Consider the following 25,918-nt stretch of genomic DNA (forward strand, 5'->3'; position numbering starts at 1 on the left):
CCAGGTCGTGCAATTCATGCATTTTGGAACAAAAAGCAAGCGTTGAACGCTTTCAGCAAATCGTCAAAACGCCCTCGCGCGACTCTTCTCGAGACTAGAGTTACACACTTTCTTAGGTTTTTGAAGGAAAAAAGTCGTTAATATTTCGTGGCACGTAGCCATTTCGGGATGCGTCTTCACTGACCTACCACAACTTAACAGCAGGAATACTATTCTACGCGTGATACTGCACAACGAAACACTCAATGAAATGCTCTCCAAAGCAATTGTTTCGCAACCTTTGCGCGACCACTGTCTGCTACATTCTTTTTCAAATTCTATACCTGCTCCAAGAATTTTTTTGCACCACGGGTTATTATCATTATTATATACAATTTTAAAATGCAATCTGAACCAACAAAATTCATTCACTTTCGTATCTAGTGACATGAAAGGTGAAGCTGTTGATCAACAATGCTATAGGAACCTGCTATCAACATTTAGACAGTGCAAGGAGCAGAAATTGTTGCTGCGCAGTCGCAGTCCTAAGGTTCGAGCTTACATCTCTTTCCTTTCTGCGAGCCATCATTCATCCTACAACAAAGATGATACAAAGGAACGAAAAAATAACCGACGTGTATAATGTAGTAAATATACAATGAACTTTCAACGAATATCTTGCCATGCTATAAGCCAACGGTATTCAAACTGTGCGGCGCGACGCGCCTGGAGAGGCACAAGAACTTCTGAAAGAATATTTCGTTTTCCTGAAAGTGTAAAATGTGTTATTAAAAAATATCAATATCTTCTTCTGTATTATTGAAAATCACGTTGGTTGTCCATAGGCATGTCATCCCCTCCCTGTGTTTCTTTAAATAAGACAGAAACTGCACTCCTATCTTGCAGAAGAAAAACATGCATATGGTAACAACTTCATTGATAGTGTCTTTGTACAGAAACTTGAATACCTTTCTGATATTTTATACAAACTGAATCTTCTGAATGTATTTATTATCTCTACAAGGTAAAAGGGATTCATGTAATTATCACACAAGGCGCATCCCCCCTAAAATCATGTTATGCTTCCCCCCCCCCCCCAAATCATATCATTCGCGCCCTCAGACCATATCGTAATCCCTACAAAGTATTTAATTACGACAGCGTGTCTACCGAAAGTAACTTTTTCTTAGCTTTTTCTTACAAATTATGAACTTGCTTTAAATTAAGTAGTATACCAACTATACCAACACTAAGCACTATATTTTAAGAAGGGATGTTATTAATGAATGTCGAGAATATCGCTTATGTCTTGTAATGCAACTATAGTATAAAACTTCACATTCACCTCAGTAAAGCGCCAAACACGCATTTACGGAACACAACGTTGCGAGAGAAGCGAGCAAGAAAATTTTTACATTTATTTCCTTGCAGGCTTCCAAGAATATTAATTTAATGGGGTGTCAATACTTTCTTAGGATCACAAGATATTTAGTCTTTTCCAGCTTCTCTTTTGGCACGTTCGGTGTTGAAAACGTGTAGATAGATACCATATCGCTAAATACAGTCTCCAAAATTTAATGTTCGAATTCTCTCTTCACTACAGAAATTCCTTGACAATTCTAAGATTTAGCACTTTATCAAGAGCTTCATATCTCCACCTTTAAATTTAGTACTCAATTCTACCACCAAAATTTCCATGCCAATTTTAGACTTGCTGTGAATATTGCCTCCTCCAAAAAATGAATTCTCAGACTCCACACCAGAATTTCCGCAACAGTCTAAGACAATAGTAATACACAAGAATTGGATACCTCCCTCAATTTGATGCTTAATCCCCTTCTAACTAAAATACCCGCCATAATCTAAGACCAGAGTTAGATATTGTCCGTCCCGAATGTTCGATTTAGAATCCCCCCCAGAACCCACCTGTCAATTAAGGCCTAATATGTAAGAGTTGGATATTTCAGGATTTCGGTATCCCATTTTTATTGCAGGTGACTGTACGTGAATTTGTCATCCCCTTATCCATGAGCTGTAGTGAGAAATCTCTTGTCATTAGCCACATGATGAAAAGATTGGCTGCTGTGGGCACTGAAGAAACAATAGTAAGGGCAGAACATGATCCAACTGGGGAAACCCAATTCACCAGTCAGAAAGTGAGTAGGAAGGGTGTATTTCAATTTTGCACTACATCACTGGTCAGTACTTTTTTCTTTTGGTAGGAAACTGAGTTTTATGAGGTAAGAGACTTCAGCTGAAGAAAGCAGGAGGTTGTAACAGTGAAATATATTTTCTAAGCGTCCTAAGAAAAGTTGCAAAAAGCACGGTTACACGATCGAACACTTTCCTCACACTTCAGTCAATTTGTAAGCAACTGAAGTAATTCATGACGCTATTCGAGTTATCTGGAGCGTAGTGTCATGCTGAAACTTCCGAATTAGACTTCGCGTACACAATTTGAAAGAAATATCTGAAGCACTGATGGTAGTCAATTAATCTGAGACAAAAGTTTTTGAGAGCGATTATAGTGCATGTATTTGTGTTGTGTATGAGCAGATAAGTTCGTGCATTCATTGTGTGAGCTGTAATTTAACTGATCACCAGTAGGTGGCAGGACAATGTTCTTTACTTCAGATACAGTTCAACGCCTTATGCATAATCGGGAAGGAACAGAGTGTGAATCACGTGGCATTCCTTCACGATGGTCGACTGCACTCAAATGTTTGTATTAAATATTAGTAGCGTAAACAGTGATTAGGAAAAAATCGGTGTAGGAGACTGAGCGTTATCGATGGCCACCTTAATCCCCGGACTTGACCTTTTGCGACTTCTCTCTATTAATGCCACAGGGTATGTTACGGCGAGTGAAGAAGGGGGTTAGAGTATCGTTTGATTCATTCAACGATTGAAACGTCAACACCTATCGAGACACACATAAAGTAAATTATCCATTGTTATTTTCGATCTCTTCCATTTTACAGCAGATGACCTTGAAATATTAGATTTTTACATTTGGGTGAGCAATAACAAATATTTTTACAAACATGATACCATGAATGACTCAATAATGTAATTTGGTCATGGAACAATGCCCGTTTTAGCAGTTTTATTGGTTCGATTGCGGAGAAAATCTTTGGGGTCAATTTCCTCTGCAATGTTTAACACATGGAGAGTTGTGAGAATCTCAATTGCTAAAGCTAATAACAACTAAAATGTATTTCAAGATGTGTAACTTAACCTTAAGAAAAGGAATTGAGTGAGGCTGAAGTAGAGATTATCTGGACTTTTGGACGACGCCAACGCAGCTGTTTTAGAATTTTCCTCCTCTTTCGAAAACCGCAAAAAAAAAAAAAAAAAAAAAAAAAAAAAAAAAAAAAAAAAAAAAAAAAAAAAACTGAAAACTTACATCCGGTTAGAATTCCTTCTTGAGCATTCACGTGAATATTGTGTGGTTTGCTTTCGCTGTTGTCTAGATATCATCAATAGTTTGACTTACGTAGCCATAAAACTATTGAGAATATCTAGGCAACAGCGAAAGTAGCCCAACATGAAGATTCACGTGGATCTTCTAGAAGAAATGCTAAGCGGATGTAATTTTTCAGATTTTTAATATCATATCGCTTTTAAGAAAGGAAAGGAAAATTCAGGCGATGGACATTTTCCCAGTTAATTTTGCAGGCGTCTATACACTGCTAACATACAGAGATATAGAAATACAGGACGCTCGGACGTCAGGGCGCCTCAAAATTTTCTTTTCATTCAGTTCTATTTTTAATATTTCGAGTTCGTTTACAGAAATCTCCATTGCATTTTTTTAACGAGTACAGAACAGTGTTGCCACATGAAGAGAAATTTACCTTTTGCAGGGAAATTAGGACCGAAATTTTAGCCAAAAAATAAAAGGGAATTTCGATGAAAAATATCACAATTTCAGGGAAATTTTAAGACTTCTGACTTTACATTATTACAGTTTAGTGTACGTCGCTTTTATGTATCTTCGGATAATTGTAACGATGACAATTAACGTTTTAATGGATTCCTGACCATGATTTCAACATGGGACATCTCATCAGAAAGCGATGAAGCTGACATGTATGTGATAAATTTGTGTAACATTTTTTATTCATACGAACATGGACCAACATAAATTTTACTGCTGCTGCTGCTACTACTACTACTGCCACTGCTAATAATAATAATTATTATTATTATTATATTTCTTTAGGTGAAGGGAAAAATAGTCCAAAAAGGGAAATTTTTGCCCCTTGGAAAGGGAAACTGTGCCCTCAGATTGTGGCAACACTACTACAGAATGTTTTTGTTTTTTTTGTTTGCGAGTTTTCTGTATCACGTGTATCAGTAAACAAGAAAAAAAAAATTACCAATATACATTTTTACACTGTTGTTACCCGAATTTCAAAATCTTCAGCAATATGGTAGAGTGTGACATTTATTAGAATGCATTGCATGGTTATTCGTGCTGCTACCAGTTGAGCATTCTTTAGGAAGGCCACTCCGGTGCAAGAATTAATTACTTTTAGTATTAATTTATCATTCAATGCTACAAGATTACATTTTATAGTTTATCTTAGTTGGATGCATGACTTCTTAGTCCACATATTAAAAAAAAAATGCTGGCTCCGGAGAAAAAGGGGCTGGCGCCTGAATAATTTTTAATATTTTATACCCCTGGGTAAGAAACAAATGAAAAAAATATAACAAATAGCATTCGCCTGCATTGACTAAAACCAAGGAAGGGGTCCCGCTAGCTCGGATTCCACTTTAAACTGTAGGTCCAGTCCCGATTAGCCTATCTCTGCATAAAATGGACTTAAAACGAAAACTCGAACTAACTAAAACCAAGGGAAACCGGGCAGGAAATCCTCCACAAATCCCTCAATGCATTTACGAAGTAAGAGGCCAGGCGTAGTGGAATGCATGGACTCTTCTGGTACGCCCACGACCGCAATTATTATTACCCCCTCCCCTTCTGGAACTTCCTCCTTTCGTCACACTATTTCACTCCGGCGAAAGACATCGCAGAGTTCCTCTGCCTATCGAGCTCTGTTAACATTCTTGGAGCGCTTCGTAAGGACTATCTCCCGTACTTCCTCCTCCGATGCCGCTAGGAACGGACGGGACCTACATCGCTTCCTGGTTTGGTAATCTTTAAGCCTCCGTTATCTCGTCCACCACAAACAACTACCGAACACAGTTCTTTACCCTTTTCTTTTATTTTGTTCTTTTCTGCGACCAGAGAAGCGAATTTTTGTTTGTCGCGGATCTAAATGTGCTCTTTCGGGAAGAAAGGCTTTCTCGTACGCCAAGGGCAGAACAAGCGCATATTTCCAAGTTGCAACATTCACACAATAGTGCACGTGGGATGCCGAAGGCTAAGTATAGTCTTTCCCTAATGACTGACGATTGGCATGTGGCAGTGTAGCCACTTCGAACGGTCTTATGCCTTCCACCAGATGGCGTTGCGATAACAGTTCGCTGCACTTCTTGACTATCTGCACTCACGCACTCTAGTTGGTTACACGGTGCAACACCGACTCGTCTAAATCATTGATTTGGTGCCTGCACCGTTTGCACCAGGGGTGCCCACAGAGGGGGATTATGGCGCAGGCTGCGCCATCGAAATTTTTTTTGAGGGGGGTATCCAACTCTAGGTCTTAGATTATGGCGGGTATTTTAGTTAGAGGGGGATTGAGCATTAAATTTAGGGGGGTATCCAATTCTTTGGTGTTACTATTGTCTTCGACTGCTGCGGAAATTCTTGTGTGGAGACTGAGAATTAATTTTTTGGAGGAGGCAATATCCACTCTTCAATATCAACAGTAAGTCTAAAATTGGAATGGAAATTATGGTGGTAGGATTGAGTATTAAATTTAAAGGGGGAGATAGGAAGCTTTCGATAAAGTGTTAAATCTTAGGTTTCTGTAGTGAAGAGAGAGTTCGAACATTACATTTTGGAGATTGTATTTAGCGACGTTTAGACCCCGAACGTGCCAAAAGAGAAGCTGGAAAAGACTAATTAATTATCTCGGGATCCTAAGAAAGTATTGACACCCCATTAAAAGCCTCCAAAGAGTTGGGTATAATTTTTTTTTTTTTGCTCGCAAGGATGTCTTGAAAGAATGCGTGTTTCTTTGGCGTATTGCTGAGGTGAATGAGAAGTTTTATACTATAGGTGCATTACAAGACATAAGCGATATTCTCGATATTCATTAATAACATCACTTAATGCTTAGTGTTGGTATACTGCCTAATTTAAAGCAGGTGCATCATTTGGAACAAAAATATATCGAATCCGCATTTCTAACTTCACGTCGCAGAAAAAAATTACATTAACAAGTTAAATTTGCACTGAAGATAAAAATCTACGTAACTTTTGTTGTGGGTCACTAAAATAATTATATTTACCCCAAGAAAACGGGGAGGGGGGTGAGTTCTTTCAAAGAGAAACCGTATTATATTATAATTCTGAGCTTTACTTTGTGGGCATAACTATATGGTTTGAGTTCGCGAATAATATAATTTGGGGGGGGGAGGCGCATGACATGATTTTGGGGGGATTGCGACATTGGCCTTGGGGGATGGGCACCCCTGGTTTGCACTACGTTCTGGAGCGGTGTAGTGTGTGGTGTATGATCACGTGTCTGATGTCAGACGAGGAATACCTACGTTCTTAGGTTAGGTTTGTTTGGTTTGATTGATTGATTGATTTGCTTTATTATACTTCGCGTCTTGTGCCACTTTTGGCTAATCTGCGAAGATGGGGATGAGTGATCATATGATGAAATTGATGAATGGACACTCACGAACATCGATGCAGAGGCCTAGATTCGAACCCGGGAGCCCTGGCGTCGTAGCGCGATGCGCTGACAACTTTCCCACGAAAGCCGGTTGTTAGGTATGGTTCTTTTAGCGTGAATGCACTGCAAATTTATTATTTATGCTAGGAGAACTAAACCTGGCTAGCCTAACCTAACAACTTAGGCATTTAGCCTACCAATGAAAGCATTCCCCGGTGACGTCAGAACTCTAGCGTTGTCCGATAAGGGAGACCTCTTGGTTGGAAGTCATTTCCATGCACCAGCCTGACACCGGATTACACCTGCACTACACAGTGTCAAAGTGCAGCGAACTAGAAGGGGCCAATGCGGTCATCCTGTAATAAAGGTGGAGGCACCTTGTACGGTCAACGGCAAAGATAACAATAAGCAAATTGTATATCACTATTTTTATTACTCTTTATTCCACACCCTGTATTGTTTTAAGGAATGCATTTCTGTTGATACATAGCAGATGTTGTCCTCTGCCTAATGACGATTCTACTTCAATTCACGATCATCACACTGTGGAAAACGGACTGAATGAAAATGGTGATGGACAATTCGCCTACTATTTCTTTTGCCATTGGGTGTACAGAAGTTCGGATCCAACTGAATACAATAAGATCCGGAGCCGATTGGCCTATCTGTGGATAAATTGGGCTTAAAAGAAACTTTGACAAAGGTAAACAGCGACGGACAGGTTTCAAATTGCCACCAACTTCAGTAACCTTAATAACATGCAAAACTCGGGTCCGTTTCAACTGACCAGTATTATGACGGCTCGGTGCCAGAGATAATTGAGTTATAGACTCACGATTTAGCCATCGCCACCGAAGGTTCCAGGTTCGAGCTCCAGGAAGGCCATTCCATTTACCCCGCTTAGCGCAAAGACGCTGAGAAGCGACTTATAACAAATATACAAATACAAAACTAGAACGTATCATACTTATTGCATTAAGCGGCGCCTTGAACACGATCAAATAAATCACGAACAAGTCGTTGAATTAAACGCTTAAAAGGAAATGACTTCAGAGACATCATCATTTCTCTCATTGGATCCAAGGTTAGGTCAAATAATTTCCAATTAGGAACGGTTCTAAATAACGCCATCCAAGCCTGATTGTCGACCAATCAGAGCACATGGCATTGAAATCGAATCGATTATCGGAAAGAAGCATCGATGTGCAGAATGCTATTTATTTCTATTCTGTGGTGAAGAGAAAGCATCAAGGCAACGTGTGAAGTGTAAACACGTGTTTGTGATTTGCGGGAAACGAAAGGAAGAGCGGTGGAACATTCTGTGTTTATTTAATCTCAATTATGCAACAAATAATAATGAATATTTCTACAGCAGTGAGTAATGTGAAAATATATTCGACAAGACGACAACCAACCGTAAAACATTATATTTTGTGTTGATCCTAAATTTAAGTTTAGATAAACACAATTAAATACAACTATCTGTATATCTGTGGAAAAGAGATTTTTATAAAATTATTTTTTTATGTTCACATTGTTTTTATGGTGCCTCAGACGACATTTAGACTATTAATACCGACAAAATACATCGACATCACACATCTTTCGAGCTTCCAATATGCCCTACTTCACGAATGTGGGAGGAAAGAGAAGTTTACAGGATTCTTGTTGGGAAACCTGATGGTAAGAGACCTGTAGGAAGGCCAAGACGAAGATGGAGGGACAACGTTGAGATAGACCTAAAGGAAATCGGTAGGGATGGAAAAGAGTATATGCTCAAGATAGGGACAGATGGAAGGCCTGTGTTGCTGCAGCCATGAACCTTCGGGTTTAAGAAGGCTAGAGAGTTAGTTAGTTACTTAGTTAATATGCCCTACTTCTTCCTTTGGAAATAATATTATTATCTTTGTTACGGCTAATTGCTAGTCTATTTGTCAATTCATTTCTTTTCATGCTGTGGCGTACACAGTGCCATGTTTTGTTAAAATGTGTACAAATGCTATTTCAGACCGTTGAAGATTTCCTGTTCAACTACTTTCAATTGTCGATTTTAAGCGTTCAATTCAACGACTTGTTCGGGATTTGATCGTGTACAAACAGCTTTACACTGATAACGTCGAAAACAACAAAGAGTACAGAACGTTTGACGACGACCCCCCTTCCCCCTCAGATGTCAAAATGTCAAAAATGGATCTCTCCCACCTCCTTGAAATGTAAAATTAAGCAATCACCTCACTTGAGTCTTCGAAGACAAAAACAAGAAGTGGTCAACGAAGTATTAATTTCTGGGTATTCAAGGAATTTCTCGTCGGTAGACATCCTGCAATAGTACAATTCTAACGAAAATATTATTCAAGAACACATAGCTGTTGTTAAATGAACAACAAAAATAAATACATTATTGTGAACAGAATTTGAGTTTCTTCACATTTTGCTCAGATGGGCTAATCGGGACTTGACTGGCGTACATTGTAATGTGGGATCTGGACTTGTGTAAGGTGCTTTCACCGGCGATCGTCTCCAGGACTCTTTGGTTACAAGGGGACCGTTACTTCTACACCATAGGGGTGGCCCTAACATAATGTAAGGACAATAGTTTAAACATAAAGACAACAATTTCCACGAGACAATATGAATATAAAGAACATAATACATAGATGCATGCATATTTCATTTTTGAAGAACACACGAAATGTGAAATAACACATTGTAGTGTTAATTTATCATGTTCTTGGAAGGTGTAAAGTGCATTTTGGTATCATGTTTTGTCACGAAATGAACTGCAAAATGCGAAATAAACTCAAACTCGGAATTTAGGGTTTATTTACCGACGTGACACCTTCTGAGGTCTGAATTATCCTGCTCGTTTGCAGACCTATGTTTACTGAGACCTTTTTGCTTGTATTATCGTGTACTTTCACCTGTGTCAGTTTGGGCTATAATTTATAAGACACCCTGTATATAAGAATTTTACAGTAGGAAATTTGCCCTATGGGTTTGGGCCAGGATTTCATGGTTTTGCAAACCCTGCGTATAGTGTACTTCTCCCATAATTTCTTGACGTTGTAAGACTAGTTGTGTGGGTTTCTGTGCAACTTTTATTAATTTATTTTACAAATGTCGCACGTAATTGAGGGTATTTTTACCAGTGCATAATTCTATTATTTGGGATAAAAACCTAAAATAAGCCCCAACATCTAGTCATTATTTTCGGCTTTGTAAATAGTCCTTATCCTTAAAAATATAGCATTTATATTAGCCAACTATGGCGGAAATATGGGTCTATAGGCTATAGGCATGAATTGCTTCAAATCTTGGAATACGTGTGCAGTGGCATGTCCCCTGCAAAGTGAGAGGGTATTAGCGTAGTCATAAAGCACAAACATCGTAATAAACATTTTATATGACACCTTTTTAAAATTTATAGTGCATATTTTGCCTGTCTTTAATGCATATTTTGGCCTTTTTAGTGCATATAAATCCGCCCCTGGTATTATTATTTTTTTTTTTTTACAGGACAGGACACGAAGGTACTCTCACCACTCGCTCTTTATTCACCCTCTCACTCAGTATATTCTTTCTTCTTTGCTTAGATCTTCTTTCTTCAAAAAAACTGAGTGCGGTTTTCACGTTCGTTACCTGGTAAGAAAGGATTTACTTAAGGAGTGGGTTGTCCACTGTTCCACTGTTGTCTCCTCTTGTAATATGATTGAGAGTAGAATAAGACGAGCATAAGTGAAACTTGAATCTTGGTACCTTTGCCCTGGTAATAAATAGTTTTTAAATCAAATTTACGTTTTTATTCACCATTTTAACACCGAAATGACATGTTATACACCGATTTTAATTCCGAAATATGCAAAGTTTATGTATCGAAATCTTGATATGTTATTTACCATAAATGTGACTCTGATAATACAATACCATAAATGTGTGACTCTAATATACAATTTAATGTCGCCGTATATAGTGATATCCCTAACTGATATTAACATTATCTGCTTCAGCCTCATATCCACAACATGACAATTATGAACCTGCAACTTTTCCCTTCCCACCCCCTTTACTCACGATGCTAGGTCAACCGGTCAACACCGAAATTTCAGGGGATCTAATCTGAGCTCTTACCAAACGAGTGCGGTGCGCTAAATGGTAGCCCGAGACCCTCATTGTGCAAGGGCACGCACTGTGCGATGTTCACGCATGCATGTGGGACGAACAGCAAACGCACGATATTATTTGTCCACAAATCACTGCAAATGAAACGATAGCGTGATGACAAGCTAGCATTAGTGTTACTTCAATTCAGTCGCTCAACAACAATCGATCCTCTCGCGACAAACATCATAAGTGAAGTCGAAGTCCACCAAAAACGCACATACTTGAGATTACGGCTCATGTCAGGACGCACAGTGTTGCCAATATGTGGATTTTTCCTTCAACAAAGCTCGACTTGGAAGCATAGCAATTATTGTCTTTGTGGTTAGTGAATCCACACATTCACGATCTCGGCTGCACCAGCTCTGCTCCGTTCAGGAAGGGGAGAGGGGGGATATATGAATGAGAAGACAGAAAATAAGAAACATGTCTAAACTGGTTCGTTAGGGTTTTGTTTCAATTCTTGATACCTGCATTGCGTAAAACAAAAGGACTGAACATGCTATGGGCAACTTTCCTTGTAATATTTATACGCGTGAGTCTACAAGCGAACTTTCAAGGATGAAGATTATGATGATAGCAAAAATTTTGATAATAAACTGTGCTACATTTTTAGCAGCATAGGTCTAATTTTTAGTAAAACAAAATTATGCCCAATAAATGGCCTCCCGATGGTGTAGTGGTAATGCCGATGCCTTGTAATCAAAGGGCCCCGAGTTCGATATTCGGTGCAGGTACATCGTGGTTTGGATCCCACTTTAAACTGTAGGTCCAGTACTGATTCGTCTGTGCATAAAGTTGACTCAAACTCATAAATAAAATATGTTCTTCCAATTAAATAATAATAGTTTCATATATAGGGGTGGCCCAAGAGAATATCGCAGGATTAAAACAAATGCCTGCTGGTTGGTCTTTTACGATTATAATTCTCTGAATTTTATTGACAATGATTCTACATTAGCATGCAATGTTAATGGGACATTATCCGTTGTGTAGTGCTTTAAACTATACTCATTTTAACACTATGTTTCCAGAGACCACCTCTTCTCTTGTCTTCAGGTAAAATTTCTTTTGTCGGTGGTGGGAATCGAACCTACGACAGTCCTGCGATTTTTACAACAAATCCGGCTTTAACCAATTGCTCCACGTAACGTAATAGTACAGTCAACGGCAAAGATAACAGTAGGCAAATTGTCCATCACTATTTTCATTACTCTTTATTCCACACCCTGTGTTGTTTTAAGGAATGAATTTCTGTTGATACAAAGCAGATGTTGCCCTCTGCCTAATGACGTTTTTACTTCAATTCGTGATCATCATATTGTGAATGAAAATGGTGATGGACAATTTGCCTACTATTTCTTTTGCCGTTGGGTGTACTACACAAAGTCCGATATTGGAAACTAAGGAAAATCGAAGAAGCAGCCTACACAGCAATGGTCCAAAACACTATAAGTCATCCCGGTGTAGAATTCAAGCACATATGGTCCCCTCTCCTCAAAAATTACAAATAGTTCCATAAATGGAGCAAACATTAGTACGGAATTATGGGGAGCGCCGTGGAGTAATTACTTAAAACCCCGATTTGTAAAAATCGCAGGTTCGAATCCCACCATCGGCAAAAGAAATTCAACCTGAATACGAGACGCAATGTTAGAATAAGTATAGTTTAAAGCACTAGACGGTGGATAATGTCCAATTAACATTGAATGCTAATTTTACGATTATGTCATATTCTCGATGTAACAGTTTCAAATCCATAATTCGAGCCTTGTTTCCTACCAACACCTCGCTCAAGCATCGTAACCAAAATTTCTTGTCCAATAGTTTTGAATGCATTAACTTCAGCACAATGCAAACTAAACTTTTGGATAAACTTTAGGAATCCCAAAGACCGGAATATTCAAACTCACTGCAAATCAAAGACAGCTGGCGGGGGGGGGCTCTGCACACCCCACGCTCTTTGCTGAGCAAACAAGAAACCAATTTACAGCCACTTAGGAGTGCTCGTGAATTAATAACGCAATTAATGAGACGCAGTAAAAATTCTTCAGTACATTCACGACATTCTCTCCGAGATACCGTTACTTTCCGCGTTGCTGCTTGCTCGTAAACCTTCCCGATGCAGAAAAACATGAAGATCGCTCCTCAAACTAAATCACCACCTTGAGAAGAATACGGAGCGAGTTGGCAACACCGCACCCAGAAAAAGAGACAAGGAGGGGAGGGCGAGAGAGTTCGCGCGCGCGCGTGCGCAAAGATAATAAGCGACAGCAGCCGATATTGCCTCTGTCGCCGAAGCAAAAAGGTCAAGGTGTATGAAAATCCCCCCATCAACACCACTTTCACACCATCTGGCAACGCAGCACACAATGGAAAAAATGCCTGCATTTAATTTCAACATCGGGAGGAGTATACCGATATTTCTCCACCGAAAAGATACGACGACCTCCGAATGGGACACCGAATTCAATCCCGCGCGTAGCGGTCCGTTTCCGAGAACGGGGTAGGTTTCGAACAGCCAATAAATACTTGGAAGGTCTGCGCTACACTAGAACTCCCCAAATACGTTGAAAAAATAGTTCTGGTTTTCATGAAAAGACAGAAAACATATACATATATTGCAGAAGCGAAAAGGTAATTTCATTCTGTATCCTAATTTGCCTTGCGATTTCGAACCTCATTGATTCTCGGGGTGGGCGATTTCAGGTGGCATGCATGTTTTTTTCCAGCAGTGTCTCTGCCGCATAAACCGGCTCTGGAGTTCACTCAGTCTCTTTATTTCAAAAATTGACACCTTGGAGTAAAAGCGACTGGGGCGTGATGCTGATCACATCACCTCCTTCCTGGCAGAGATCGTGAACGTGTTGTGGGAGCCTCCCTACATTAGCATCCCCTTGTGTACATTGGGACAGTGCGATGGGTACAGGGTGGTTTGAACTAAAAACTAGTTAGAAATGGAAAAACAATGATCACTACCCCTGAGACTTTCAACCAAATAATTATTGCAGTTATTATGACCTGAGGGCTTAATAATGTACATTGAAATGCAACACTGCCACAATGCCAGTGTTGCCGTGACTGTCCTAAGTACGATTTGGAGCACATAATTATTGACAGACAATTTGAACACCACAATTTTCATTCGTCTTTCTCTAATATCAGAGAATAGTTTAAAGGAACTAGAGTTTGCTGATGCTTGTGCGGAGATTGTCAACTGCTTCGTGGGCATTTTGATTCTATTTTCGGAACCTCGCGCCTAAAATTGTATTGACATGTTATCTGGTAATATATATGCATCCCGCTACACAACTGCAATGCAATCGTGAAGACCAGGGTGCGAAAACAAAAGTGAAAACATACCACTAAACATCGCATCAAATACCCAACAATGTTATTAAATTTACATGCGTAACACGATTACTTAGTCCGGCTAGGAGACAAATTTCTTGCAACAAAACCAGATGGAAGGCCATAATTGCATTGGAATATCAACTAGAGAGATTGGAGGCTCCACTAAAATGTAGGTGAAAAATTTGTTACAGACATGGCAAACCAGGCATCTAAAATCCTCATACTACAGTGTTGACTAAATTGGTACATTGTGAAGTCACCTCGAGGGACCGGACCACAACACTTACACGGCGGTCTGTGCGATTTTGCCCCCCCCCCCCCCCCACACAAAAAGCAATGCCTCTAATCTTCGTCAGCACACACAAAGCAAGATCTGCAGAAGAGATCAAGAGGTTACACACCTGTGACTAAATTAGGAACTGTTCTTGGTAAACACCAGATCAATACTGACCATCTCGCTGGTCATTTATTGGTAAGTTGCACTAGGTGTCAATTAGGTAATGTTGCAGGTCTCATAACAACACATTTTGACAGTTTTCATTGTCTTAGTTATTATTTTTAAGTCAAGAAGACTGGTCAGTTCCCCAAAAATCTCAATAACCACCTCTTGGAACATAAGCTAGAACTAACCATATTACCCTAGATTGTAATGATAAGGAATATCAATTTGATCTAGATCGGAATGCTACAATGATCTAAATGACTAATTTATTTCTGTTGGGGTTCTCCGAACGGTTTGAAGACCCCACAAAATCTATATAACCGATAATATGGAACATGACAGGACAGGTGTTTAGACTAGCATGGCCAAACTGTGTGACAATTTCATAAACCCATGTCACACGCCAAGAAAGACTTTCCCAGTTACAGTATAAGAATTTCAAGAATCCAGTTGGCCTAATTATATGTACTACGAAAATTGTATTAGCTATGTGAAAAATTATTGACTGTTTATTGATTTGTTGTTTCAAGTCCACTTTATGAACATACAGGCTAATCGGGACTGGACCGACATCACTGTGCAATGTGCCTCCTCCGGGTATCGAACCCGGGACCTCTTGATTACAAGGCGACAACGTTACAACTACACCATCGGGGAGGCAATAAGAGAATTTAGTTGAATTAACGGTCAGTTAAGATGTGATTGTCAAGGTACGTTTCACGCACGGTAATATTTACTGATTTGTGCGAACACCAATTGATAGCAAGCAAAAGCTTTTATCAAACCCTTGAAAGAGGCGATGCCTCAATCGGTCTTTTAAGAGATTGTGATCTAAGTTCACGATGCAATAGAAAAGAGTGAAGAAGATGAACATGATCAGCCTCTGTGGCGTGTTAAGTATACAATACTCTAGGGATGATATATTTGAGAGTTATTGGTTCGTACCTTGAACACTGCTTCAACAGGAACGTGATTCACACACACACTTCTTGACAAGTTAGCGTAACGGTGGAAACATCAAATAAGGGCATAACAAGCGAGCTGAATGATACAGTAGGAAGCAGTAAACTTTCCCCGTTGCGTCAATTCCTGAGTTAGTGCAACGTCACAGTTGAAACAAGCACCCCCAATGAAACGCGAAATAGGACGCTTGAAATATCCTAACCGATGAGTACGACGCTAGACCGACGGAAACCCACATGGCATCCCAGCGTCTAAAAGGAGGATTCCCCGCCAACCTGGTCAGGAACGAAATAGCACTCACCCACTACATTCTCGACTTTTCTGGATAAACACATACAATAACTGCTTCCACATGTTTTTCTCTCTTGTGACTGTGAAAAATCAAACTACATCTCCAATACATTCGCATATCCCAAGAGATACCCCCTCGGAAGCTCGATCGCGCGCGAACAATTGAGCATCATGAAGCGAATAAGAACAACGTTACAAATTCGCCCCCACAAAGCAATACTGTATATCCGGTAAAGCACAACGTGAAAAGCAACATAACCCAACAGAAAAATTAAAATACCTAGTGGAGTCCCGCCCCCGGTACAAGAAATATTTCTGGATACGTGGCGTACAGTTCCGGACACTGTCCCCCCATGGTTGTCGCCACCAAAGCGACATAGTAGGGACACCCCCCTTACGAATTCCATGTTGATACAAATGTATTTTTTACTGTCAACTGTTTCTTTCGGCTCTCGCCATTCCAGTTACCGTACGCGGAGAGACAGCGGTTCTACAACCAGCTGATTGCTCGCTTACAACGTTGCCAAGTCCCACGATAACTCAAGAGAAATCGCTACAGTTCCTTTTAAAAAAAGCACACATCGCCTCAGAAAGACGGTGACAAACAAGAATGAACCAAAAAGACACACGTACCATCATCACAGATCCCGCCAGTGTGGTGGAGAATCAGGTTGTGGCGATATCCGACATCTTTTTCACTGATCCCTGGAAACACAACACACGTTTCTCACTCACTCACACACATACGGCGGACCCGCACGTCCGCTACGTTGCCAGATCTCCTAGCCCATCCACCCGACCGGCTTGGCAAGTGCCTAGTGACTGACTGTAAAATACTCTCAGACAGGCGACTGTCATTTCGCTCGGCGGAACTCGGCTGCGCTCGGTCACTTTCGGATTTCACGGTAGGACGAAGGGACAGCGACGCAGTGTTGCTATCTGCACGAAGATACCTACCTCGAGCAACGGGCACAACAGATTGTTCATCTCCGACGTAATGTCAGGAATGTCAACAGACTGAAGATTATGAATTCTATTAGTGATTAGTGGTATATTTTAACATTGTATATATACATACTTGACGTTCTTTAAAAAAAAATTGAAGGAAAAAGAAGTTTAAACGACCCGAAATCTGTACTCAAGTACAGAGCTACATCTAGTGGCGCTAATTTGAAATACAATGAGACATGTTGTGGGGCAAAAAGTCATCCTTGCCACCCACCCACTGTCCAGGACTCTGGTTATATCATGCAGTGTTCTTTACGAAGCCTAAGCTAAAAATCAAGATTTTTCTAGCCCATCTGAAAACTTATGGGCAAAAGTGACAAAATAATAATCTTAATCTTGGAGGGGGGAGGATTAGGCCGCCCCCGTAGCAAGGGGTGTTGAGTGATAGCCTCGGAAAGTTCTGGCTTCGACATCCGAAGTAACATGAATTGTAATTGTTTTTTCGTCTGTTTCAGTTGTTTCCTTGTGCACCTTATGACGATACTAATGGATCAAGTGTAGTCACATATAGACAAACTTTGGAAGGAGGCACTCACTCCCTGCCCCCCCCCCTCAATTCCTCAAGAAGTATATACATTAAAAAAATATTGTTGTCAATAAGTTGGCGTCTCTGGAGTCATGGGCATAAGTGAGAGGGCGAGTGATGGGGGGGGGGGGTCACTGCCCCGTTCGAGGTATCTAAAACTAATATTAAATAAATACCTCCATGCTTATTTTATTTTGGCGCCGTCACTGGATATCATGCATTTTAAATTATTCTAATATTTGTGACAGCCATGTACCTCCCCTGTCAACTACATTCCGATAATAATTACTTAGACGATATGCATACAGTCTGAATTGCAGCGTTGAAAACATCTATGGTAATGAAAAACGATTGTAGTGATTTTAGTTCAGTGAGAGAAATATTTCCGATCTGGACCCATGTTGACTTCATCGGTTGGAAACACAAGATGAGCCAATGCGAGTGGAGGGGGGAAAATGAGGGGGCCGCGACGTTGCCGGGTGTAATTGGGGGACTCTGTAGGCATGGGTATACCCCGACGAAACCCGCCCTTATCGGAGTCCATCATTGATCCGACCAAGAGGCTGAACTATAATGGACAGAGGAGAACTTCTCCCATAAGGCGCTGTGGAACAGGGCTACCAACGCCACCACTTGACAGTTAGTGGTGACTCCACGCACACGCATGCAAGCGGGCAGCTGTGACGGTTGGTGGGGAGAGGCGGGGAGTAAGTAACGCCTTGCCTTGAGAGGAAACTAGCACGACGACTGAAGTGCGATATGTGAGGATCAAAGATAGGGCACGGGCAGTGGCGACGCCATAGGAGAGGCCACTGGGGGCACGTCCCCCAGATTTAAAGAAATATTTTTACCTGTTGGAGCTAAAACGCTCGAAAATTTCACTCGTCCCAAAAAAACAGCTATGATATAAATTCTGACGCTTGCTGATTTTCTCTCCCGGACCGGAATTGAATTTATTTACAATTCCTGAAAAATCTTTTTTTGTCGCACAGTTTAAATTCGGTCCAAGTTGCGTATTGTTTCAATTCAATACCGAACTTGTACCGTACTTAAATTGACCCGTACAAAAGGTTCCGGGACCGATTATAAATAATTTAAAGATGAAAAGGTTCTTTACGGTCCAGAACCCATTTACGCTTGTTGCTTTTCTCTCCCGGACCGGAATTAACATTTATTTACAATTCTTGGACCTTTAACAACCCTGCATTCAAGTGTTCGCCTTCGCTGTGATAAAAAATAGGCCTAAAGTGCCACGACACAACAGCGAAAGTAAATCACATGAAGATTCACTTGTTTGTATTTTTATCAGAATTTTTAAATATCATAGTGGTTTTATGAATGGAGATTATTATTATTTTCAAAAAATTATTCATGGTACAGGTCAACGCTAAAGGTCAACCACCATAATTGCTTTTGAACTTCTGAGGTAATACTTCAACCACAGTTCGAAAATGAATGGGAAAAAAATCACAGGAGCCTTTGATTCTTTTTATCGAATAAGACTAATGACCTTCCGTTCATTTCTTCTGATAATAACTTATTTTTGATGTGTAAAGTTGATAGCCACAATACTCTCAGCATATTCCTGTAAGAAGGACAAGTCCCTTGGGAGTAATAGTGTTATAAATTGGAAGTTCACAATCTGGCATTAGCCACCAATTTCATTTAGTAAAAACTCCCATCTCATATTGCTTACGTTATACAAAAAAGTTCCATTTGAACAAAATTAGTTTCTTTTGTGCACAACGATATTTCGAAGGGAAAATGCAGCCTCGATACTTAACCACACACTCGACAGTCCTCTACAATTGCTTCCTTCATACAGGCTCGATCTTTTTTTTTTCCTTACTTACTTCTGATCCATGTACATGTGCAATACAATTTACTGTCTGTGTGTGTGTGCGCTAGTCCCTTACGAAAAACTATAACCGGTGTCTCAGACAGGTTTATACCGAGTTTTCCATTTGGAAAGGTGTAAGATAATTTTTAGAAGGGGTAGGAAGGGATTTTAGCACCAGAAATCAATTTCAGGGGGGGAGGAACGGACCATGTGTCTAAATAATAATAGTAATAATAGCCTAATAATAATAAAATATTTAATTAAAATAATATTAAATAAACATATAAATTAATTAATATTGTATTGTTATTATTAAATGAATAGGTAAAGAGATGGATAAAGAATTGAATATTTATTTCATAACTAAAAAGGAGTTACATCCAATTGTAACATGCAAAAATAATTCTATGGTGATCATTTTTAATTGCCTATTACAGCTGACATAAAGTAAAGTTGCTGATTAATACTTTATGCATATTATCATAAGCAGAAGTGTGCATAAATCTTTGGATCTGTCCCTCAAAGCCATATGAGCCAAATTCCTTGGATTCCAATAAGTTCGGCGGAACTAATTAACCATCAATCATATAACAAATGCTAAACAATTATATTTTGATTACTTAATTTTAGTACTTAGTAAGTCTTTTGGGGGAGGGTCCGGAACCCCCCCCTAAATACGTCCTTGCACCAGAATGAGTATAAATTGGAGCTTAGGGCTTGGGGGTGAGGTGTTAGGGATGTGTGGATAAAATCACTCATTCCCAGTAAGGGAAAAAATGAAATGTTCTCGCTAATATGTCAACTTAGCAGAAATGTCAACAGTAGTGGAAACACCAGAATCAAATAAAAAAATACTCAGTAGAAGCAACATTAAACTAAAACATCTGTCGATCATAATGAACAGCACGTTTCCTGATTACAGGATCTATTTAGTTACATGCAGTAGCGAAGCGTAGTCTTACGAAGGAGGCAAGCAATGTTTCAGTACAACAAAACATGTAGTACAACGACATGCCGAGGGGAAAGATTCAAGGTTTATAGCCTCATTTACCCAGTCGCTGGATTTGTCAAAATATCGTAATAAAGTGACTGTACTAAAAATAAACCATATGATCCGCAAACGTCACATTTACTTTTTAAAAAAAATCCAGGTAACGTTATTCATATGATATTAAACGTTTTGCATATGCGAACTTTCCGCATACGACTAAAGGGAGACGGAATTTCATACTTACTTATTAGTACCTTTATTTGTTCATTATTATTTAATATGGTCAAACGGTGACCAAACCGATTTAGATAAAAAAAAATGGGAATCATATGTTTATTTTACGCTGCATGATGTAATTTAGTATTTTTGGGCACCCTAAAAACCGCATTGGAGTAACTTAAACACTAAATAAAAAGTTAAACACAAACAATAAAAAATTCATTTCAAAGCAAAGAAACACATGCATAGACGATGTACTCACCACAATACATTTCAAACTCTTGGTCTATTGGATGCCACCCTTTGGAAATGTCGCACAAAGCCCTAACTTGTTTTTAAGTCCGGTAAATGCGGTGTTGGTATCTCTCTCGAGCTAAACGAAGCAATTTTCAATTGCTCAATAATACACCCGCACTTCACATCAACCGTTCCTAAATACGCGTTCATTCCGATAAATTCACAGCACAAAACACGAAGCAAAAAACACTCACACTATTCCACGCGCTTTCCACAACTGCAAGCATCCACACAAGATCACTTTGAAAATCTCTGAAACAACAGAAAGTGATACCAACCTATTTCCTTAATTTTTTTTATCCGTCACAAAAGATATATCAGTTTGGAGATAAAAATTACGCGGAGGAATCAGAATCATTTCAGCAGAACGAGTATGTACATTAATATTTAAGTAATAAAGTGTCATTCAATGGCGTGCCCGGGGCGAAGGGGGGGTGGATGGTAGACATAACCCCCTTTTGGCCCAGTATATCTAAGAAAAAACGTCAAAGGAAGGAAAAGATGACAAAATGGGGACCGTAAAAAGACCCTGGGAACACCACTTGCGCCATAATAATAGAACTTAAAACATATTAGGGCCTCCCCGATGGCGCAGTGGTAGTGTCGTCACCTTGTAATCAAGGGGTTCCGGGTTCGATACCCGGTGGAGGCACAAGTGTTTCAGATCCCATTTTAAACTGTACGTCCAGTTCCGATTAGCCTTACTGTGCATAAAGTGGACTTAAAACAACAAATCAATCCAATCATTAAAACATATTCTTGTGCTCATAATATGCAGAATGTATACGATTTACTTCTATGCCATGTACAAATATCAGTAGATAGTTCTTTCTCAGATAGCTTTATTTTCACCCCAAGTTTTATTCAAAAGCAGTCAATTTATTGATTGTAAAATTTGTGAAAGAGCTCACGTGAACTACTGCGTAAATAATTTGTCAGTTGCAAACACTGGTAGCGGTCAACACTTCTGGCGTAATTTGAGCTGGACCGACCAGGAAGCAGGGTGCAGGACCAAGGTCCGTCCAATCTTCCCTCCCTCCCTGAGAAAACTCTTCACGGGGGTGCAGAAATTCCACTGCCCCAACTCCCAATGTCAACTTTTTTTACGCGTTTTACATTTCGCGAAATCTAAAATAATTTGTAATAAAATATGATATATATATGGAATTTAGAACAGTGATAATAACTTCTTTTAGTTATTTTATGACTAACAATTATTATTATATTTGCGATCTTGTTTACGTGTTCATGAAGACAAATATTCGTTACTAGTTTTTGCTGGCAACGTACCCATAGATGAATCCTTCTGCTTTCGGTTGAACTCGGCTATTTTCGGGAATCACGCAAGCTCGGAAAGCACAGCTTTTTTTGTAGAAGCTTTGTGGACGGGTTCCACCAGAATTTCACGCTTCGCCATGTGACTCCTTCGGAGGCCTTATTTTCCCGCAGACCGGCTGCAAACATTGAGGCTGGTGCTTGCTACAGAGCTGCTGGGGGAGTTTGCGGCCGCATTTTTTCGCGAAATCGAGTGCGATGGAAACTAAATACGGTTAGAACATTAAGTACATTAAATGATATTCGAATTATGCAAGCAGTGCTTGCATTGCTTGTACTATATCTTCGCCTCTGGTTACATGTTATAATGAATTTAGAGCTGTGACTTTCCGGAACATTTCTGGCCGTAACTTACGTGCAGCTTTGATGAGAGTCTATTGACTGACGTTCCACAGCATATTCGGCCGATCGAATATCTTTCGACCTCGACGCAAACAGCTTTAACGCAAACCATGGAGAATGATTCTTCACTGGATTAAAAATTATAGATAAGTGGTTCCCAAAGTGTGTGCCGCAGCTTACAAGGGCGCCGCGAAATGTTCCAAAATTTTCAGTGAAATGATATGGTTGTTCCAAATATGTGCTTATTTAGTATATTTTACACACAAAATGTTTCTGAATTTGAAGTGTGTGTTTATTTTTTTAACTTCAGGTAAGCAACCTAATATCACTGACACTATAACTGAGCATTGCAAGTGTTATACTGAACGCCACTCCAACTAGCTGTTGACCTTGATGGCTATTTTTGTAGCGTCCTGTCCCCCAAACATTTCCGGGGGGGTGTGGTCCGATGGGCGTCAACAAACTCAGTTCCGAAGTAAACGCTGAAGGAATCACATCGCTCTCCAGAAGCAACGTTGCCAAGCGTACTTCTGTTTTTGCCACTTGTCTTTATATGACTGTGTGTCCGTCTGCATTCCGGCCTGTGGTTGGTCCTTCCAGAAACTTCATCGTGCACAACCACGAGAGCAGTTGAACCCACTGATTTCTGGTGCTGACCGAGAAAACTCGTTCTCGCTTTACAGTACATTTGGCAACGTGTGGTGTACCCAACGCTCATTTGTTTCGTCCCGCGAACAACGTTCGGTACCATGTGACTCGAAAATGGCCGATCTCAGTCGAAGAAAATTCAACTGATCGCTGATTCGCTGCTTCCCAGCCGCCAGTTCGAGTTGCGTTTAGTATAGATAGGCCTACAATCTGACTTGGGCGCCTCGAAAATGTTGTAGATACTAGAGTTTGAACTCCAATTAAAAATTAACCAGTAGACCTACATCAAAATTTAGCTAATTCTGTTCTGCGTTAAGCTATGTTAACCAAATACTTTATCCGTCGTAGCCTTGTAATCAATGGGTCCCGGGTTCGATTCCCGATGGAGGCACATAGTGGTTCGGATCCCACTTTAAACTGTAGGTCCAGTCCCGATTAGCCTTACTGTGTATAAAGTGGACTTAAAACACCAAATCAATCCAATCCAAATATTTTATCGACTATGCCTTGTATTTTTTTTATCATTGTGAAAACAAAAGAAGTGCATTTTTTTTAGTTTCGCGAACGATCGCTCCCTTTGAAATTCTATAAATAAAAAAACAGATGATATGATCGTGATGAAATTTTAGTTCGGTGCAGGCAGAAAGGTTTTAAACACAATTCTTAATTTAAGAAAATGCTGTTTCGCAAAATTAGTAAGAAGGTTTTTCTTGACAAATTTTAAAAATCTGAAAATTAAGAATTGTGTGTAAAACCTTTCTGCCTACATCGAACTAAAATCGCTGCAATCGAATTGCGCTCACTTTAGATCCAAGATTGCGCACAAATCTCACTGACCTGTTTTGCGCACAGATTTTGATCGAACGTTGCCACTTTGATAGCTTTAAAGTCTGTGCGCAAAACTGTTTTTTTTCCTTTAGACAAGAAGAGAGAGAGAGAGAGAAATTAGAAATAAAATAGTAAATCATACCAATTTACTCAAACTCAAAAGTTAGGTTTGGTTAGGTTAGGTTAATGACTGCAAAAACACGTGTAAGTCCACACACACACACACACACACACAAACACAACAGAAGTGAGAACGGTTTGTGAACATTTTACAACTGACAACATCGCCTCATTTATTGTGCGCAATCCTGTACATTGTGACAGCTTGTCAACGGCTTATCAGATATCACTGATAAAACCGGAAAAGTGTGCGCAATCCGGCTGTAGGCACTAAAATTTCATCACGATCGGACCACCTGTTTTTTTTTTTTATTTATAGAATTTGAAAGAGAGCGATCGTTTGCGAAACTAAGAAAAAGGCACTTCTTTGTTCTCACCACAATAAAAAATACAAGACACACTCGAAAAAAAATTGGTTAGCATAGAGTAACGTAGAATTTTGTATGTAGGTCTACTGGTTAATTTTTAATTGGAGTCCAATCTCGAGTACCTATAATTTTTAATCCGACAGTAGGATCGCTGACTAGCATCAGGTAATAATAATTCTCAGATGTAATGCACATGACATGGACATCACTTCCAAAAGTGTTCGGTCACTCTCCAATATTAGAGTCGAGAGGGGTGGACCAAACGAATCTTCTAAACCTTGAGCAATATTCCAGCACTTGCCAGAGATGAATCACTGTTGCAGTGCTCAGTTCCTGAAAGTTCAGATAGCCAGTTGTTATTAATCACGAGCAAAGCATCATGGGTAAAAGAGGGCTTGAAGTTTTCGCAAGGAGATTACCCCAGATTAATGGCCCTTGGTCATCCGGGTTGCTCGGCTGGTAAGAAATTCTTACGCCTCCTCCCCCACTTTCCCCTTCCTCGATCTTCTCTTGTTTCTCGATTTCTCTTGCTTTCCCTTACTTCGCAAACAACATTAATGTTGATGAAGCATGACGAAGTAGTTGAAGGTGAAGCTACAGAGGGTGGCTACTGTAGTAACAAGGCACGAGTTTTGTCTAGGTCCACTTTATGCACAGATTTGACTAATCGGAACTGGAACTGTAGCTTAAAAGTAGGATCATCATCGCTGAATTGCTGAACCAGGGACCGAACTTGGGACTTCGTGGTTTCACGGTGACAGCAATAAAAATTACCAGGGTATCGACTTTATGACCCATGTAAAATTCAAGAATAATTCCACCTTTTCACAGAGATTTTTCCAAAAATACACGGCAGAAAATCCTGACAATGTTGTTACTACGACAATTAATTTGGATTGACATGTGGAGCCGCAATAGTCCAATCAGTGCCTACCACACGCGGGTAAAAGAGTAAGTTATTTGAGTTGAAAAATTACTTAGAAATAGCCATACAAGAAGCGACTCTAGGGTTCGCCCAGCCTGGGGTCAACAACTGGAGGTTTGATTCTTTTAAATTTTGATTTTCTTTTACTTTTCTTCGCTTTTTGTGCCACTTTTGGCCAATTTGCGAAGATACGGATGAGTGATGATATGATGAAATTGATGAACGGACACTCACAAACATCCATGCCCAGGCCACGATTCGAACCCGGGACCCCTGGCGTAGGCGCATATAGGGGGATGCCAAGGTAGGACACCACACATTGTCGATCTCAGCTATTTTTGGAGGTGATGTGATCAGCACTTCATATTTTAACCCCCTCCCCCTTTCCCCGTACCCATTTATTTGAGGCAGGGTGAACCTGAGCTGCTTCGATTAAGTAACAACAAACAAAAATAAGAATCAATTA

At 39.9% G+C, this 25,918-nt stretch overlaps 1 protein-coding gene across 4 annotated transcripts in view; it reads right to left on the minus strand.

The window, feature by feature from the left end:
- mam (neurogenic protein mastermind) overlaps positions 1–25,918 on the minus strand; it is a 218,143-nt gene that overhangs the window by 113,712 nt on the left and 78,513 nt on the right. For 2 of the 4 annotated variants that reach the window (XM_083109981.1, XM_083109972.1), the window contains exon 1: positions 16,639–16,817. The exons of the other annotated variants lie outside the window; for them this stretch is intronic. In XM_083109981.1, coding sequence (XP_082966107.1) covers positions 16,639–16,644 — 6 coding nt within the window. In that variant the 5' untranslated portion in view covers positions 16,645–16,817. Of the gene's footprint in view, positions 1–16,638; positions 16,818–25,918 lie in introns of those variants that run through there. 4 annotated transcript variants of the gene reach the window in all.

The sequence above is a fragment of the Lepisma saccharinum genome, chromosome 1, assembly GCF_977018435.1.
Source record: "Lepisma saccharinum chromosome 1, izLepSacc3.1, whole genome shotgun sequence".
Lineage (NCBI taxonomy): Eukaryota > Metazoa > Arthropoda > Insecta > Zygentoma > Lepismatidae > Lepisma > Lepisma saccharinum.